The 17262-nt window shown below is 45.4% G+C and overlaps 1 protein-coding gene across 6 annotated transcripts in view; it reads right to left on the bottom strand.

The window, feature by feature from the left end:
- Positions 1–3884: 3884 nt before the first annotated feature.
- agbl1 (AGBL carboxypeptidase 1) overlaps positions 3885–17262 on the bottom strand; it is a 138221-nt gene continuing 124843 nt past the window's right edge. For 5 of the 6 annotated variants that reach the window (XM_081698608.1, XM_081698609.1, XM_035532451.2 and 2 more), the window contains 2 exons: positions 16827–16990; positions 3885–5066 (listed from right to left, as the gene is read on the bottom strand). In XM_081698608.1, coding sequence (XP_081554734.1) covers positions 4793–5066; positions 16827–16990 — 438 coding nt within the window. In that variant the 3' untranslated portion in view covers positions 3885–4792. The remainder of the gene's footprint in view (positions 5067–16826; positions 16991–17262) is intronic. The other variant, XM_035532453.2, reaches the window with a different exon arrangement.

Here is a 17262-nt window from a genome sequence, read left to right as displayed (position 1 = left end):
CAGCCTCAGGAAGTTTTCTCAGATTAAAGGTCTTGGACAAGTTTCTTACTCCTAGATTTAGATAAAGACTAATATGTATTTTTGTTGAGGCATAAGTATCATCATTATAGTTTAGTTGGGTTGTGTTAGGATACACATCGAGTCATTCAAACTTCTACCATTGTGCTTCTGTTCCCGCGCGTCATCTGAACCCTGTCATCCACAACAGAGTGTAAAAGGCCAGGGATGAATCTAAAAAACGGTCTGAGGCTAGAACATACATGAATACAGCACCAGCCAATCCCATCGGAGGAGGGGCTGGCTTGGCGGGGGCGGAGACTTTCTCATCAGAGGTGGAAACTGTCGCTACGAGGGCGGAGACTGGCTCGGCGGAGGCGGTCATGCAGGAAGGGGCTGATGGGTAGTGGTAAAGGAAAGGCAGGCAGAGCCAAAATGAAACAGCAATTAAGAAAAACACCAGGGTGTGGCACAGCCGTGACCTGCAGCAGAACGACGGCCAGCCGGACGCCCGTGCACGCTGGGAAGCCGAGTGGGGAGCGAGCTGTCTGAGACGGACGTGGAGGTCACCGCTGTCTCCAGCACCGAGCAACGTTCGGTAATGCCACAACAGCAGGAACAAATGAACACTACAGTCAGTGTGGGCTACCCTGCAACCGGTATACAGCCACTTCTTAAAGAATAGTCGCTTAGCAACCAGTAGGGTTCCCACCATCACTTAGCAACCAGGGGGTTCCCACCATCGCTTGGCAACCAGGGAGATTCCCACCCTCACTTAGCAACCTGGGAGGTTCCCACCCTTGCTTAGCAACCAGCGGGGTTCCTACCATCCTACCAGGGTTAGGGTTAGGGTAGGGTTAGGATTAGTGTTAGTGTTAGGGTTAGTGTTAGTGTTAGGGTAGGGTTAGGATTAGTGTTAGTGTTAGGGTGGGGTTAGGGTTAGGGTTAGGGTAGGGTTAGGATTAGTGTTAGTGTTAGGGTTAGTGTTAGTGTTAGGGTAGGGTTAGGATTAGTGTTAGTGTTAGGGTGGGGTTAGGGTTAGGGTAGGGTTAGGATTAGTGTTAGTGTTAGGGTTAGTGTTAGTGTTAGGGTAGGGTTAGGATTAGTGTTAGTGTTATGGTGGGGTTAGGGTTAGGGTAGGGTTAGGATTAGTGTTAGTGTTAGTGTTAGGGTTAGTGTTAGGGTAGGGTTAGGATTAGTGTTAGTGTTAGGGTGGGGTTAGGGTTAGTAACCAGGGGTGATCCCACCCTTCATTATAGCATTGTGCTCATTCTCTCTCTCTCTCTCTCTCTCTCTCTCACACACACACAAACACACACACACACACCCCTAAAAGACACAATGATAAGTCACACACATGTCCATTTACTGTTTTGAACATTTGAAACAAATGAGCAGAAGTTTGAGTTTCATTTGAGCAGACGTTTGAGTGTTCCATTAGTGTAGAAGTTTAATTTTAATTTGAGCAGAAGAAATGTGAAAGCATGCAGTAATATACACACAGCTGCTGTCACTGAATGCTACGTAGCCCACATGGAGCACAAAAGTACACAGTATGGAAACAGGAAGAATAATATTTACAAACACTGAAACAAAGCTTATTATCCATAAACTCAGTAGTTCTGACTTTGAGAGTTTATTGTTTTATTAACCAAAGCTTTCACCATCAGCTGGTTTGCTCCTGAGGGTCTAACCAGCAATAAGACACCCTGTGTTGAGAATAAAGGTCAGAGGTCAACACTGGGACTGGCAGTCTGCTCAGAGCTCCAGAGCCTGTACTCAGGGTTCGCCATCTACAGACAGTGTACAGACCACAGTCTACAGACAGTGTACAGACTACAGTCTACAGACAGTGTACAGACCACAGTCTACAGACAGTGTACAGACCACAGTCTACAGACAGTGTACAGACTACAGTCTACAGACAGTGAACAGACCACAATCTACAGACAGTGTACAGACCACAGTCTACAGACAGTGTACAGACTACAGTCTACAGACAGTGTACAGACCACAGTCTACAGACAGTGTACAGACCACAGTCTACAGACAGTGAACAGACCACAATCTACAGACAGTGTACAGACTACAGTCTACAGACAGTCTACAGACATGATCAGTTCTGGCTGAGTTGAAACTGCCTGCGATGGAGAGAACGACTCAGAAGGTTCAAACTGCAGGAAACACTTTAGTACACAAAACACTTTAGGAGAGTGAGAAGCTCTTGATAGGAAGGAAGAAATCATCAAGAATGAGTTTGACAGCAGGAGAGAAAATGAACCCTAGAGAGTCAGCAAATACTGTAGATTTAACTTTATGTTTATGCCACATTTCCTTTTGTCAGTATGTGAACTGAAATGTGAACTGAAATGAACTGAACTGAACTGTCTTTGAAGGCAGTTATTGTTAGGGTAGGGTTAGGATTAGTGTTAGTGTTAGGGTGGGGTTAGGGTTAGGGTTAGGGTTAGGGTTAGTGTTGGTGTTAGGGTAGGGTTAGGATTAGTGTTAGTGTTAGGGTGGGGTTAGGGTTAGGGTTAGTGTTAGTGTTAGAGTAGGGTTAGGGTTAGGGTAGGGTTAGGGTTAGGATTAGTGTTAGTGTTAGGGTTAGTGTTAGTGTTAGGGTAGGGTTAGGATTAGTGTTAGGGTGGGGTTAGGGTTAGGGTTAGTGTTAGTTTTAGGGTGAGGTTAGGGTTAGGGTTAGGGTTAGTGTTAGGGTAGGGTTAGGATTAGGGTTAGGGTTAGGGTTAGTGTTAGTGTTAGTGTTAGGGTAGGGTTAGGGTTAGGGTTAGGGTTAGGGTAGGGTTAGGATTAGTGTTAGTGTTAGGGTTAGTGTTAGTGTTAGGGTAGGGTTAGGATTAGTGTTAGTGTTAGGGTGGGGTTAGGGTTAGTGTTAGTGTTAGGGTGGGGTTGGGATTAGGGTTAGGGTTAGTGTTAGTGTTAGGGTAGGGTTAGGATTAGGGTTAGTGTTAGGGTAGGGTTAGGGTTAGTGTTAGGGTAGGGTTAATTACGGTTAGTGTTATGATAGGGTTAGGTTTAGGGTTAGCCTTAGGGTAGGGTTTAGGGTTAGTGTTAAAGTAGGGTTAGGGTAGGGTTAGAGTTAGGGTTAGCCTTAGGGTAGGGTTAGAGTTAGTGTTAACGTAGGGGTAGGGTTAGGGTTTAGGGTTAGGGTTAGTGTTAGGGCTTAGGGTTAGAGTCATGTTAGGGTTTAGAGGTAGGGTTAGGGTTAGAGTTAGGATAGGGTTAGTGTTAAGGTAGGGTTAGGGTTGGCTTAGGGTTTAGGGTTAGGGTAATGTTAGAGTCAGGGTTAGCGTTAGGGTTAAGGTTAGGGTTAGCATTAGGGTTTAGGGTTAGAGTTAGGGTTTAGGGTTAGTGTCAGGGTTAGGGTTTAGGGTTAGAGTTAGGGTTTAGGGTTAGGATTTAGGGTTAGTGTCAGGGTTAGGGTTAGTGTCAGGGTTAAGGTTAGGGGTCAAGGTTATGGTTTGGGGTTAGTGTCAAGGTTAGGGTTTAGGGCTAGTGTCAGGGTTAGGGTTAGGGTTGGAGTTAGGGTTAGTGTCAGGGTTAAGGTTAGGGGTCAAGGTTATGGTTTGGGGTTAGTGTCAGGGTTTAGGGTTAGTGTCAGGGTTAAGGTTTACGGTTAGTGTCAGGGTTTAGGGTTAGAGTTAGGGGTTAGGGTTAGTGTCAGGGTTAGGGTTAGGGTTAGGGTTTAGGGTTAGTGTTAGGCTTTAGGGTTAGTGTCAGGGTTAGGGTTAGGGTTAAGGTTTAGGGTTAACACCTGCCCTTTCTGCAAAAATTAGGAAGATGACACACTGTGTGCTGTAAGCATTTACTGATCACTTATTTTTACCTACAAATAAAACAAATAGAAATGAAACAAACAAAACATGGTGTAACGATGTATATTTGTTTATTTATGTTTATTTATTTATTGTTTATTTATGAAGTGCTGTCATTGAGTCATTTCCACTAATTCTGTACCCCTTGAGTACAATTTTGGGTCTGTGTTTTCTTATAAGCGCTAAACTCAGACATAATGTTTTCAGTTATTTTAAATGATCTTTACAGATGTTGAACTATTATTAGAAAAATCAAGATTTTAATATTATCTGTTATGTTTACATGAGCTGTACTGTACGTGCTGATAGTGGATAAATTCTATTTTTCTAGCAAATATTCTCCATCTGATTGTCACAGAACGCCCACCTCCTGTGAGTCACATGGGCTGGCCCGCCACGTGAAGTAGGAGGATCGTTGTTGGTGGCCACACCTGCACACACCTGCACCTTTTTGTTTGTGTATTTAAACCCTCTTCGTAGTGTGCAGGATTGTTGGTCATTGTGGATGTAACGTGTTGATGTAATGTTGCCTTTTTCGTTGCGAAACATATGTGTTTATTGTGCTTGTTTCTTCTTAACCATTTCATGTTTGTGTGTGTCCTGCCCCTCACCCTGCGGCACTCGGGCCACCACGCGTTACACTGATTTGGATGAAATGCTATCTGAAGTTTAATGCCTGATTCCTAGACCAAGATTAAGCCACAGATTAAGACCCAGATTATGACCCATATTAAGACCCAAATTAAGCCTATAAAGAATTTCAGATACAGACTCACCACTGGCACTGGTTTATTCCAAGACTATTCTTACTCTGCTCTATAGATTTTAGGTCATTTGGACTAAACTAAACCCTCACTTAGTTACTGCTGACTAGCAAATTTCTAATCCTAATTCATATTCTATCATACACATTTTAATTTAAGATGAGAAAAAAACCATCACAAACTCACAAGCCAACACCCCTAACTCAGGTAGGCATTGGTGATATCAAAGCCATTGCAGGGGTTGGTTGCCATGGTGAGAGTCTCTAGTGAATCTTTCCGGCATACATGAGCAAACAGGCGGGACTTCCCCTGTCTGTGACTGTCCTCAGGCTCATCTTTGTCCTCTTCCTCTTCCTCTTCCTCAGACATGTTGGCATTGACTTCGGCGTCAAACTCATCGGGTGTGTATGGGTCGGTATGTGATGAGAATTCGATACTCTCTGCACATGGAGGTTCGTCTTCCTCAAAGCAACTGCAGTAAGGGAGAGAGAAAACACGCACACAGTGAGTCCCCACAACACACCACGGCAAAACACACAAAGTCTGTCCCCACAACACACCATGGAAGAAGACACACAGTCGGTCCCCAAAACACTTCATGGAAGAAGACACAGTTGGTCTCCACAACACACCATGGAAGAATACAGACACATAGTTGGTCCCCATAATACACCATGGCAGAACACACACACACATTCGGTTCCCACAACACACTAACAGAACACACAGAGTTGGTCCCCATAATACACCATGGCAGAACACACACACACATTCGGTTCCCACAACACACTAACAGAACACACAGAGTTGGTCCCCATAATACACCATGGCAGAACATACACACACATTCGGTTCCCACAACACACTAACAGAACACACAGAGTTGGTCCCCATAATACACCATGGCAGAACACACACACACATTCGGTTCCCACAACACACTAACAGAACACACAGAGTTGGTCCCCATAATACACCATGGCAGAACACACACACACATTCGGTTCCCACAACACACTAACAGAACACACAGAGTTGGTCCCCATAATACACCATGGCAGAACACACACACACATTCGGTTCCCACAACACACTAACAGAACACACAGAGTTGGTCCCCATAATACACCATGGCAGAACATACACACACAGTCAGTCCCCACAACACACTACAGTAGGGACAACTACATACAGTCAGTCCCCACAAAACACCGCCAGAACAGAGCCCCACCACTCCACTCACAATGCTATGTTCCTACCAAATGTGGCTCTGATATACTGTAAGCTAACACTGAGAAAAGGGAACTGGTGTAGGTGCAATAACAACAACAACAACAACAACAATAATAATAATAAATGCTCCTGGTCAACTGTACATATACTACATACACACATGGAATAAGGTACAAACCCGGGAATAATCACGAGACAAAGCCAAGCTTTAGTGTATGAGGTAGTGTAAGAGCTACAATATTCCACACAATACAACTTATACAGTACACATGACACCTACACTATATACAGCGCACGTGACACATACACCATATATAGCACACGTGACATCTACACCATATACAGCGCACGTGACATCTACACCATATACAGTGCACGTGACATCTAAACCGTGTACAGCGCACGTGACATCTACACCATATACAGTACACATGACACCTACACTATATACAGCGCACGTGACACATACACCATATATAGCACACGTGACATCTACACCATATACAGCGCACGTGACATCTACACCATATACAGTGCACGTGACATCTAAACCGTGTACAGCGCACGTGACATCTACACCATATACAGTACACGTGACACCTACATTATATACAGCGCACGTGACACATACACCATATACAGCACACATGACATCTACACCATATACAGCGCACATGACGTCTACACCATATACAGCGCACGTGACATCTACACCATATACAGCGCACGTGACATCTACACCATATACAGTGCACGTGACATCTAAACCGTGTACAGCGCACGTGACATCTATACCATATACAGCACACATGACATCTACACCATATACAGTACACGTGACATCTACACCATATACAGTACACGTGACATCTACACCATAGTACATACTACATCTGATACAGACCTGACGCAGACCTGATGCAGACCTGATACTGATACTGATGTGATACATATGCTGCTCATGACTGAAATGGACAAACCGCTGTCTGCTGCTGACCTTCTACAACAGAACCTTCTGACAGGCAGAAAACATTCAAGCCCCCCAGTAATCAGACCAAAGCACAGCATCCCTGTCAAAGGAGAGAGGAACAACCAAGCTGATGCACTCTGCCATGCTGTGTGTGTGTGTGAGTGTGTGTGTGTGAGTGTGTGTGTGTGTGGGTGTGTGTGTGTGAGTGTGTGTGTGTGAGTGTGTGTGTGTGAGTGTGTGTGTGTGTGTGTGTATGTGTGTGTGTGTGTGTGTGTGTGTGTGTGAGTGTGTGTGTGTGTGTGTGTGTGTGTGTGTGTGAGTGTGGTGTGTGGTGTGTGTGTGTGGTGTGTGTGGTGTGTGTCTGTGGTGTGTGTGTGTGTGTGTGTGTGTGTGTGTGTGTTACTCCTCTGTTCTGGGTGAGAGTTAAATCACAAAAGAAGGTGTGTTGGGAGAGGAGAAGAGCTTTTCAGCCAGAGTGTGACGTGTGTTTGTGCTGTGCATGAGTGAGCGCCTTCACAAACACAGCACGTCTCTCACTCTCAAAATGATGCGATTGGCTGGGTGCTTGTCAACAGAGCAACAGGTGTGAGGCAGCCTCCAGCCTCCTCTCATATTAACAAAGACAGACTCGTAGCACGCAACGCAGCCGCTCTGACGTCTCCCTCAAACATCTTGTGCGCGGAGACCTGCTCTGAGGGATATCAGCTCTTGTAAGGGTTGTGTTCTCGTTCTTTTCTTTTCTGATGTGTTACAGGCCTCAATGATGACTAAAGTCATCAGAATTGATTAGAGGGTTGGTAAGCAATCTGTGTCTTATGCGCATGCACACACACACACAAATAACACAGCAGAAGCCAGAAAATAACAATGGCCCAAAATTATGTATTTCTCAGAAACTGATACATGCTGACGTACAAGCTTTGAGATAGCTTTTGAGCTGTTTTCATGATATCGCAGGTAAATTCCTTCCTAATTCTGTTTATCTGTTTATTCTGTTTTCCATAATAAATAAAAGACATGTATGAATAAGAGTTTGGACGTAATAACTTTATATCAAACATGACAATTAATAACCAAGGTTTTGAGAGCAAAGCTTCATTTAAGCAAAGTATGAAAATACATATTAATACAAATCCAGAGATGTACATATTAAAGTGATACGACATAACCGCGGTGCGGTGTGTCCTCTGACATACATAATAAAAGTGATATGACATAACTGCGGTGCAGTGTGTCCTCTGACGTACGTATTAAAGTGATACGACATAACCGCGGTGCGGTGTGTCCTCTGACGTACGTAATAAAAGTGATACGACATAACCGCGGTGCGGTGTGTCCTCTGACGTACGTATTAAAGTGATATGACATAACTGCGGTGCAGTGTGTCCTCTGACGTACGTATTAAAGTGATACGACATAACCGCGGTGCGGTGTGTCCTCTGACGTACGTAATAAAAGTGATACGACATAACCGCGGTGCGGTGTGTCCTCTGACATACGTATTAAAGTGATACGACATAACCGCGGTGCAGTGTGTCCTCTGACGTACGTATTAAAGTGATATGACATAACTGCGGTGCAGTGTGTCCTCTGACGTACGTATTAAAGTGATACGACATAACCGCGGTGCGGTGTGTCCTCTGACGTACGTAATAAAAGTGATACGACATAACCGCGGTGCGGTGTGTCCTCTGACGTACGTATTAAAGTGATATGACATAACCGCGGTGTGGTGTGTCCTCTGACGTACGTATTAAAGTGATACGACATAACCGCGGTGCGGTGTGTCCTCTGACGTACCTATCAAAGTGATATGACATAACTGCGGTGCGGTGTGTCTCTGACGTACGTATTAAAGTGATATGACAAAACCGCGGTGCGGTGTGTCCTCTGACGTACGTATTAAAGTGATACGACATAACCGTGGTGCGGTGTGTCCTCTGATGTACATATTAAAGTGATATGACGTAACTGCGGTGCGGTGTGTCCTCTGGTGCTGATCACTGTGCATGAACAGGGCTGGAACATTCTGGGCTTTAATGTGGAGTTAAACACTGACCACAGATACCACAACACAAATTTACACTGTCTCTGTTTAAACGTACTTTAGTTTTACCTGGTTATTCTCAGTGCTTTGTAATAATGTTGAAAAGATTATTTTTAACTTGACATTTTCCAACTGTAAGAAAAGCTGCTATATAGCCTGCCAATATAGCTATGTTAGCTATGTCATAGCAAAGTTCTATACATCCATATAAAGCTCCTCCAACATTACATTGATACTGGGAAATGACAAATACTTGAGAATAATGTTGAGAAACGATGTATTCTCTAACTGCATAATTCAGGGTCGAAAACAGGTTTGTTTTCAGCAGCAACACGTGAGGTGTTCTCCACCCGCCTGTGCTCCGAGCACGTGAGGTGTTCTCCACCCGCCTGTGCTCCGAGCACGTGAGGTGTTCTCCACCTACCTGGGCTCCAGACACGTGAGGTGTTCTCCACCCGCCTGTGCTCCGAGCACGTGAGGTGTTCTCCACCCGCCTGTGCTCGGGGCACGTGAGGTGTTCTCCACCCACCTGGGCTCCAGGCACGTGAGGTGTTCTCCACCCGCCTGTGCTCCGAGCACGTGAGGTGTTCTCCACCCGCCTGTGCTCGGGGCACGTGAGGTGTTCTCCACCCACCTGGGCTCCAGGCACGTGAGGTGTTCTCCATCCACTGGGCTCCAGGCACGTGAGGTGTTCTCCACCCGCCTGTGCTCCGAGCACGTAAGGTGTTCTCCACCCGCCTGTGCTCGGGGCACGTGAGGTGTTCTCCACCCGCCTGTGCTCCGAGCACGTGAGGTGTTCTCCACCCACCTGGGCTCCAGGCACGTGAGGTGTTCTCCACCCGCCTGTGCTCCAAGCACGTGAGGTGTTCTCCACCTGCCTGTGCTCGGGGCACGTGAGGTGTTCTCCACCCGCCTGTGCTCCGAGCACGTGAGGTGTTCTCCTCCCGCCTGTGCTCGGGGCACGTGAGGTGTTCTCCACCCGCCTGTGCTTGGGGCACGTGAGGTGTCCTCCACCTGCCTGTGCTCCGGGCACATGAGGCGTTCACGTGCCTTCATCCACATCTACCGCCATCCGATGCAGATTTCACTGAACAGCTGAACTAAAAGGTTAAAATCTCCATAAGCTGCAGTTGTTTTCCTGAGCAGAGGGCTGATGGCATTCTGCACATTAGCATGAAGGAATCACGTCTGAGGAGGTGTGAACAACGGCACCTCCTCTAACAGAGTGCAGGGTAACAGTAATTGGATCGCAACGATTTTCATCTCAGGATATGAATTATTAAAAAAAACATCTAATTTCTTCCACAACCCCCTCTCTTACTTTTCAATTAGTCTAAGTGCTCAGCCAGAGAGACAAGCCGCATTCATTTTGCTCCGCTTGGCGTTACAGAATCCATGAATCTTTGTGACAGTTAGAGTCAGTTTTTCATCAATGAGCCTGAGAAGCAGAGCGTCGTGAAGTCCGTACCAACAGCCCGGTGCAAGAGCATGGAAAGAACGGAAAACAATCCATATTTGTCCAGCGTGGGCCTGCGACTAGCTCCAGGGAAACTCAGCACTTAGCTGGGCTGGTTGTGCTATTGGTTGCTAAGACACAATCACCTGCCCTTTCAGTTACTGCTAAATGGTGTGTAATTCACTGTAAGTGTGGTGGCGGGATCGATGGGAATTGGGAGGGTTGTGGAGAGAACACACAGGCAGGGGTTGGAGAATGAGACAGATTAAAAAAAACACAACCATGAGGCAGTGGCACTGTAGTCGACTGCTTAGGAGAGCAGTGAAGAGCCAGAGGATCTGAGCAGTGATGAGAAACACGAGACAGGTATGAGCAGGCTCTCACGTTCAACTTCGCTCCGTTGGTGGGAGTCACCGTGCGAGTCACTCGAGATGACACATCAGCAGGCCTGGGATCAGCCCTGGTGAAGGTTTGCGCATCTGAACTGAGTGAGACTACTTCAGCACAGTCGATATTAACAATCTAAACAACCCTGAAAGGTGGAGGCCAGACAGGACGTTCATGGTGAAGCAGAGGAAACAGTTCACTGAATCTGCGATTCCCTTCAGCGATGGGTTCTGGGGGCTTTGCTAAATTGGACTATGTACTAATGATGTAACAGCACTCACAGAATTTGTTGTGTTTCCAGAACACCAGCAGAACCCGAGCAGATTCGCCCCTCGGTCAGACACCTGCTAAGCAAATGCATGAATAATAGATCATTCATTCAAATATTACATGAATATTTACAGGGTGCCTTATGTGAGGAATGTCAAATCAGGAGACGTGACATGGAAGCGGATGAAAGCTATGAAGACTGCGTGTGAGATGCGTGTGAGATGCGGGTGAGATGCGGGTGAGATGCGGGTGAGATGCCGGTGAGATGCGGGTGAGATGCGGGTGAGATGCGGGTGTAACCCTAAAGGTGACCCTGTGGTTTATGACCCTAAAGGTAAAACACGGAGGCAGTGTAGTGAGTGATACTGCACATAAACAGTTCTCAAATATTTTCTGGACGCAAGTTGATGATATGATGATGTGAGTTTGTAATGTCAGTGCTGTGGCAGAGCAAACAGAACCATCATGGCCTGTATCTCTACATTCATGCATAACTTTGACCTAAAACATCACTAGATTTATTTACTGAGAAAAACAGTCCAATATTACACATCTGTGAGTGGAAGATTGTCTGGTGTGATGCACCTTCATGTCAACGTTTAGGATACTTTACTAAAAATGTAAAAAAAACAAAAAAACTTCCTTAACATAAACTGTCTGTCAATGTGTGCAGTGTCACTGCAGTGTGAGCCTCATGCAGTGTCACTGCAGTGCGAGCCTCGTGTAGTGTCACTGCAGTGTGAGCCTCGTGTAGTGTCACTGCAGTGTGAGCCTCACGCAGTGTCACTGCAGTGCAAGCCTCACGCAGTGTCACTGCAGTGTAAGAGCTCATAACATCCAGTGGCACAAAACAGCCAGTCAAACCAGTAGATCTTACCCGGTGTCTGCTATCATAGCTGTTCCTCTGCACCTATACACTGCACCAAACATAAATCAGTTTTTCAACTGCCTCAAGCCTAAACACCCTTGACCCATGACTCATGACCTTTCAACCTTGCTGACTGAAGTGACTTTAGCTCATTCTGTTCTCGTGACCGCCTGGACCACAGTGTTTCTGGAGCATGAGCGGCACACTGTTTCTGACCAGCAGACTTTTGCAAATGTGAAGAGTGTGAAATGGGAAGTGTGTTTTTTCTACTCAGACACAGAGACAAACACTGACATCCAGAAACCACAACACGGCCAGTTCAATGTTTACAGTTCAAATCCAATTACTGCTGCTCTCGGAGCGCTGGAGCGTAGAAAACGCTTGCTCCAAGGCTGCCTTGTGATTCCTGCTCCATAGTTAGTTATGTTTCCTCTCTACCATGACAATGTCAGGAAAACAACTGCATTTCTGTCCTGGCAATAAAAGGCTTGGGAATACACAGCCTAAATCCCAGGCCTGAGTACTTATCCAGGATTAGTGTCTGCCCCTTGGTGAGATCATCATGTTCTTTACAGGGTTAGTGGCACTACGTTACGGAAATTACTCACTTGTGTTCCAAGACATTTTGTATGCATGACACAAACGGCCCTAAAACAAACACAGATCTTTTCATTTCAAGTGGCTTGAAACGCCGTTTTCACATAAGTGTTCTTTGTAGACACACTGTCAGTAGCTAACTTGGTTTGTTAACCTTTCACAGAGAAATTAGCCATGGGGAATATAATAGTGTTTATAAGATTAGAAACGTGTTTTATCTCTCTCCTCTCAGGATGTGCTGGGGCACCAGACACAAAGAAAACCTTCATCAGTTTTGCAATTATGGCATAAACGTAGACTTAATCGGATTATTCTTGTATCCATTCAGCGAACGCTGCTCTAATCAGTCCAGTGATCAGGAGAAGCAGCAGGCCACGCTGGGCGGAGAACCGAGTCTACGTGTGGCCTCGCAGACAACTAATCCTCCATTATTAAAATAGTCTCTGTGCCACTCTGATAATGGATGTTCACTGGCTGAATTTATATATTAAAACCCCTGTTTGGTATTAAGCCAAAAATTGTTTTAAAAAACGTAAACAAGGCGATGAATTCAACAGGAATGTCTCTCACACACACACACACACACACACACACACAAACTACACAACACTACACTACACACACACACACACACACACACACACATACACTACACTACACACACACACTACACTACACACACACACACAACACTACACTACACTCACACACACACACACTACACTACACACACAACACACAGCACACACTACACTACACAGTACACACAACACACTATGCACTACACACACACATATTGATCCACGTTGAGTATTCCACTAAGAGCCATGTCTTTTCTGGATGAGATAAGATTAATTACAGTTTGATCTTAAAATAAATTGAACTCAAGACCTCAAATGAATGATCATGAAAGAACATTGATTTCCTATGAAGCCATCATAATAAAATTATGCAATTAGCTTCCCTAAAACAAAACTCCATATCATAAAGCTGAACAGAAAGAAGACTAGACAGACAGACAGATAGACAGATAGATAGATAGATAGATAGATAGATAGATAGATAGATAGATAGATAGATAGATAGATAGATAATATAGGCCAGATGAAATGCCTTTTTTGTACAGTATCATGAAATTCATTTTCTGCAGGTCCAACCTTCATGTAATATCCCAGATGCCAGACACACAGATAGGACATGAGCTCTGTGTTATGACATGTAAATATTTGAATCACAGGACCTCTGTGACTAGTGTTGGCCATCTCTGTACTGGGAGCATTGCTCACTGGTCTATGAGGTTTGATTTCCAGCAGCACCCTGACTGGTTGTCATGTGACAGGGCTTCTGTGTTTGGCTTTACTAACCCTGTGGTTAGCTGGAATACAAAAACATATTTTAATAAGTACAAAACAAAACAAATGTTTACAGACATGTTTCCAATAAAAGCACAATGAGAGATCAGAATTATTTCTCAAATCCTTGATTAATCTGGTAAAATAAATAAATAAATAAATAAATAAATATTCACAGTTAATTTTGTGGAGACTATATAAGTGAGAGAGACTAAAGTATCTTCAATAAAACCCTAACAGCCTCAATGCTGTTGGCCTGCAGGACATAGAGATGTCACTTGATGAAACTGAATGTGTGTTAAATACACAGACAGCCAACATCTCACATACTGACACTGAATGCATGTGTCTGGATGGGGTTATTCATGCAGACAGGCTCACATGGAGGCTATGGAGGACATTAGCTAACACTGCTGGTTCTAGAATTGGTTCTAGAATTCTCACTCTGATTCTAGAATTCTCCTTTGGTTCTAGAATTCTTGCAGTGGTTCTGAAATGCTCCCTGTGGTTCTGGAGTTAGAAAGCCTTTATGACATCATATGTGGAACCCTAATGTCTGGGACATTCTAAACCCACCAGCAGAGCACTAACAGCTCTGGACAGACTCCACATGCGTGCATAGTGATATGGGCATCATATTATTGTAAAATATTATTATTTTACAACCCCATAATTCCTAATCCACTGGACTGATCCTGTAACAGGAGGAATCTGAGAGTGGATTAGCCTGTGTATACAACTCTAACCATGACCGATACTATTCAAAGCACTCATGACCATGACTGGTTGATCTAATAATAAGGTGGGAAAAACCATCACGGGTTGCTGACACTGATTCTAGGACACTGAATCACTGTTCTAGGATCATCTGTCACACCTTCTCATGAAACATGTTTCTGTTTGGCTTGTTTTTATTCCTAAGCGCTCACTCATCTCCCTCCATGTTTTCAAGATGCCTACCCAGCTGGTGGACTTTAAATGCCACGCCCCTCCTGCACCACTGGAGTTTAAATGCCACGCCCCCTCCTTCACTGTTCTAGTGTAAATGCCACGCCCCTCCTGCACCACTGGAGTTTAAATGCCACGCCCCCTCCTTCACTGTTCTAGTGTAAATGCCACGCCCCTCCTGCACCATTGGAGTTTAAATGCCACGCCCCCTCCTGCACCGTTGTAGTTTAAATGCCATGCCCCTCCTGCACCATTGGAGTTTAAAGGCCACGCCCTCTGCTGCTCTGCAGCACTCACCTTGTCACAGGTGCATTACATTTCGTTCAGCACATTAACAAACTGATAAATGCATGTGAATCCTACGAAATGAGTGAATTATGAAATCTGGCATTAGGCAGCTTTAATGCCATGGAATGAGAGTCCCCAGACCCTCCGTGTGCTAGCAGCCTGTCATTCCAGTGTATTTCTGTTCCTACTGAGCAGAGACTGTGTGGTTTTCAGGATTTGTGGTGGGGAGGTTGGTGAGTACAATACACACATGCTGTGAGACAGCGGAGATTCGGGAAGCTGATAAAAGATAGGGGGAATGATATTAACATCTTTTGTAACAGATATTTTGGGTAATTAGAGCTTATTAAAATAACATCTGGAGAATTTCTGACCACAGCCTTTAAACTTTCGAGCATGGCTCCACATCACCTCTGCGCAACATTGTCCCTGAGCCTGGCTGCACGTACGTCTCCCTGGGTAACTTCTTCAGGTGGCAAGATAAATTAAACCCAAGTGAGTTAGCAGGCAGGCGTGACCTTCGAGTGACCTTGCAGCATTCTCATTTCAGAGTGGATTAGCAGTTTAATGCAGCTATGAGGCTTTCTGAGAGGGACAGACCTGCATCCTCTGAGAGGGACAGACCTGTGTCCTCTGAGAGGGACAGACCTGCGTCCTCGCTCTGAGAGGGACAGACCTGTGTCCTCGCTCTGAGGGGGACAGACCTGTGTCCACTGAGGGGGACAGACCTGCGTCCTCTGAGAGGGACAGACGTGTGACCACTCACATCACACACCACTGACACACAGACACAACTCTCCACTGAGAGTTAATCCCAGCAGAGACGGTTAGTGGAGAGTTAATCCCAGCAGAGAGGGTTAGTGGAGGGTTAATCCCAGCAGAGAGGGTTAGTGGAGGGTTAATCCCAGCAGAGAGGGTTAGTGAAGAGTTAATCTCAGCAGAGAGGGTTAGTGGAGAGTTAATCCCAGCAGAGAGGGTTAGTGGAGAGTTAATCCCAGCAGAGAGGGTTAGTGGAGAGTTAATCCCAGCAGAGACGGTTAGTGGAGAGTTAATCCCAGCAGAGAGGGTTAGTGGAGAGTTAATCCCAGCAGAGACGGTTAATGGAGAGTTAATCCCAGCAGAGACGGTTAATGGAGAGTTAATCCCAGCAGAGAGGGTTAGTGGAGAGTTAATCCCAGCAGAGAGAGTTAATGGAGAGTTATTCTCAGCAGAGAGGGTTAGTGGAGAGTTAATCCCAGCAGAGAGAGTTAATGGAGAGTTAATCCCAGCAGAGAGAGTTAATGGAGAGTTAATCCCAGCAGAGAGAGTTAATGGAGAGTTAATCCCAGCAGAGAGAGTTAATGGAGAGTTAATCCCAGCAGAGAGAGTTAATGGAGAGTTAATCCCAGCAGAGAGAGTTAATGGAGAGTTAGTTATCTCACCGCCTGTGGGAGCAACTGAGAATCATTTAAGACACACCCAAGAGTTTAATTGAAGTTTTTAAAAATCAATAGTGCAGTTTCAGTCTACTCTGCCCTGCAAGAAAGATGGTGGTAAGTGAACAAGAAAAAGAAAGAGAAATAATGAAAACAAGAAGACCATGAGGAAGTTCAGCTTCCATGAAGAACTGCAGGTGAGACACACAGAAAAGATGGATGAGGAGTGTACAGTGACTCTGTAGCCCTGGAGCCCACAGCTCAGCTTCAGTTTAAATGCCCAGCCAAGGCCAGTGAACTACAGCCCTGCACGGCCAGGCAGCTGCCTATGAGCAGGGTCTCTACGTTACAAACAGTTCATTAAAACAGGTTGGGCAGACCGCAGGGAGGGAAGCACTGACTTGTGGGAGTTGTGGTCCGGCAGACTGCTGTCCAGGTGGAGGATGGCAGCAGCGTGTGTTATGAGCTCACTGCTGAAGGTGATGGAGTTCTTCCTCAGGGCCAACAGACTCTGGCAGAACATCCTACCCATCTCCTCCAGTTCCTGTGTACCTGTCTGGAGGCCCTGAGGAGACCCCCACACACACACGCACACACACACACACAAACACACACACACACACACACACAAACAATCTTTTGGAAATTTGACAGATTGTTCTCTGCTGCTTCCCTTTGTGTACCCGGAGGTGCTGTTGCTTGTAAATAAATGCAAAACACTCAGTAAACCCTTTTCTATTTCTCTATTAGGAGAAGGCATTGAGATCCAGAGATTTGTAGATTAGTGGATTAGTGGATTTGTTATTTTCATGCCAGAGCAGACTTTCTTTCAGGGAA

Source organism: Electrophorus electricus, chromosome 16 (genome assembly GCF_041902795.1).
Source record: "Electrophorus electricus isolate QZ-2024a chromosome 16, ASM4190279v1, whole genome shotgun sequence".
Classification (NCBI taxonomy): Eukaryota; Metazoa; Chordata; class Actinopteri; order Gymnotiformes; family Gymnotidae; genus Electrophorus; species Electrophorus electricus.
This window is presented reverse-complemented; position numbering and strand designations above follow the sequence as displayed.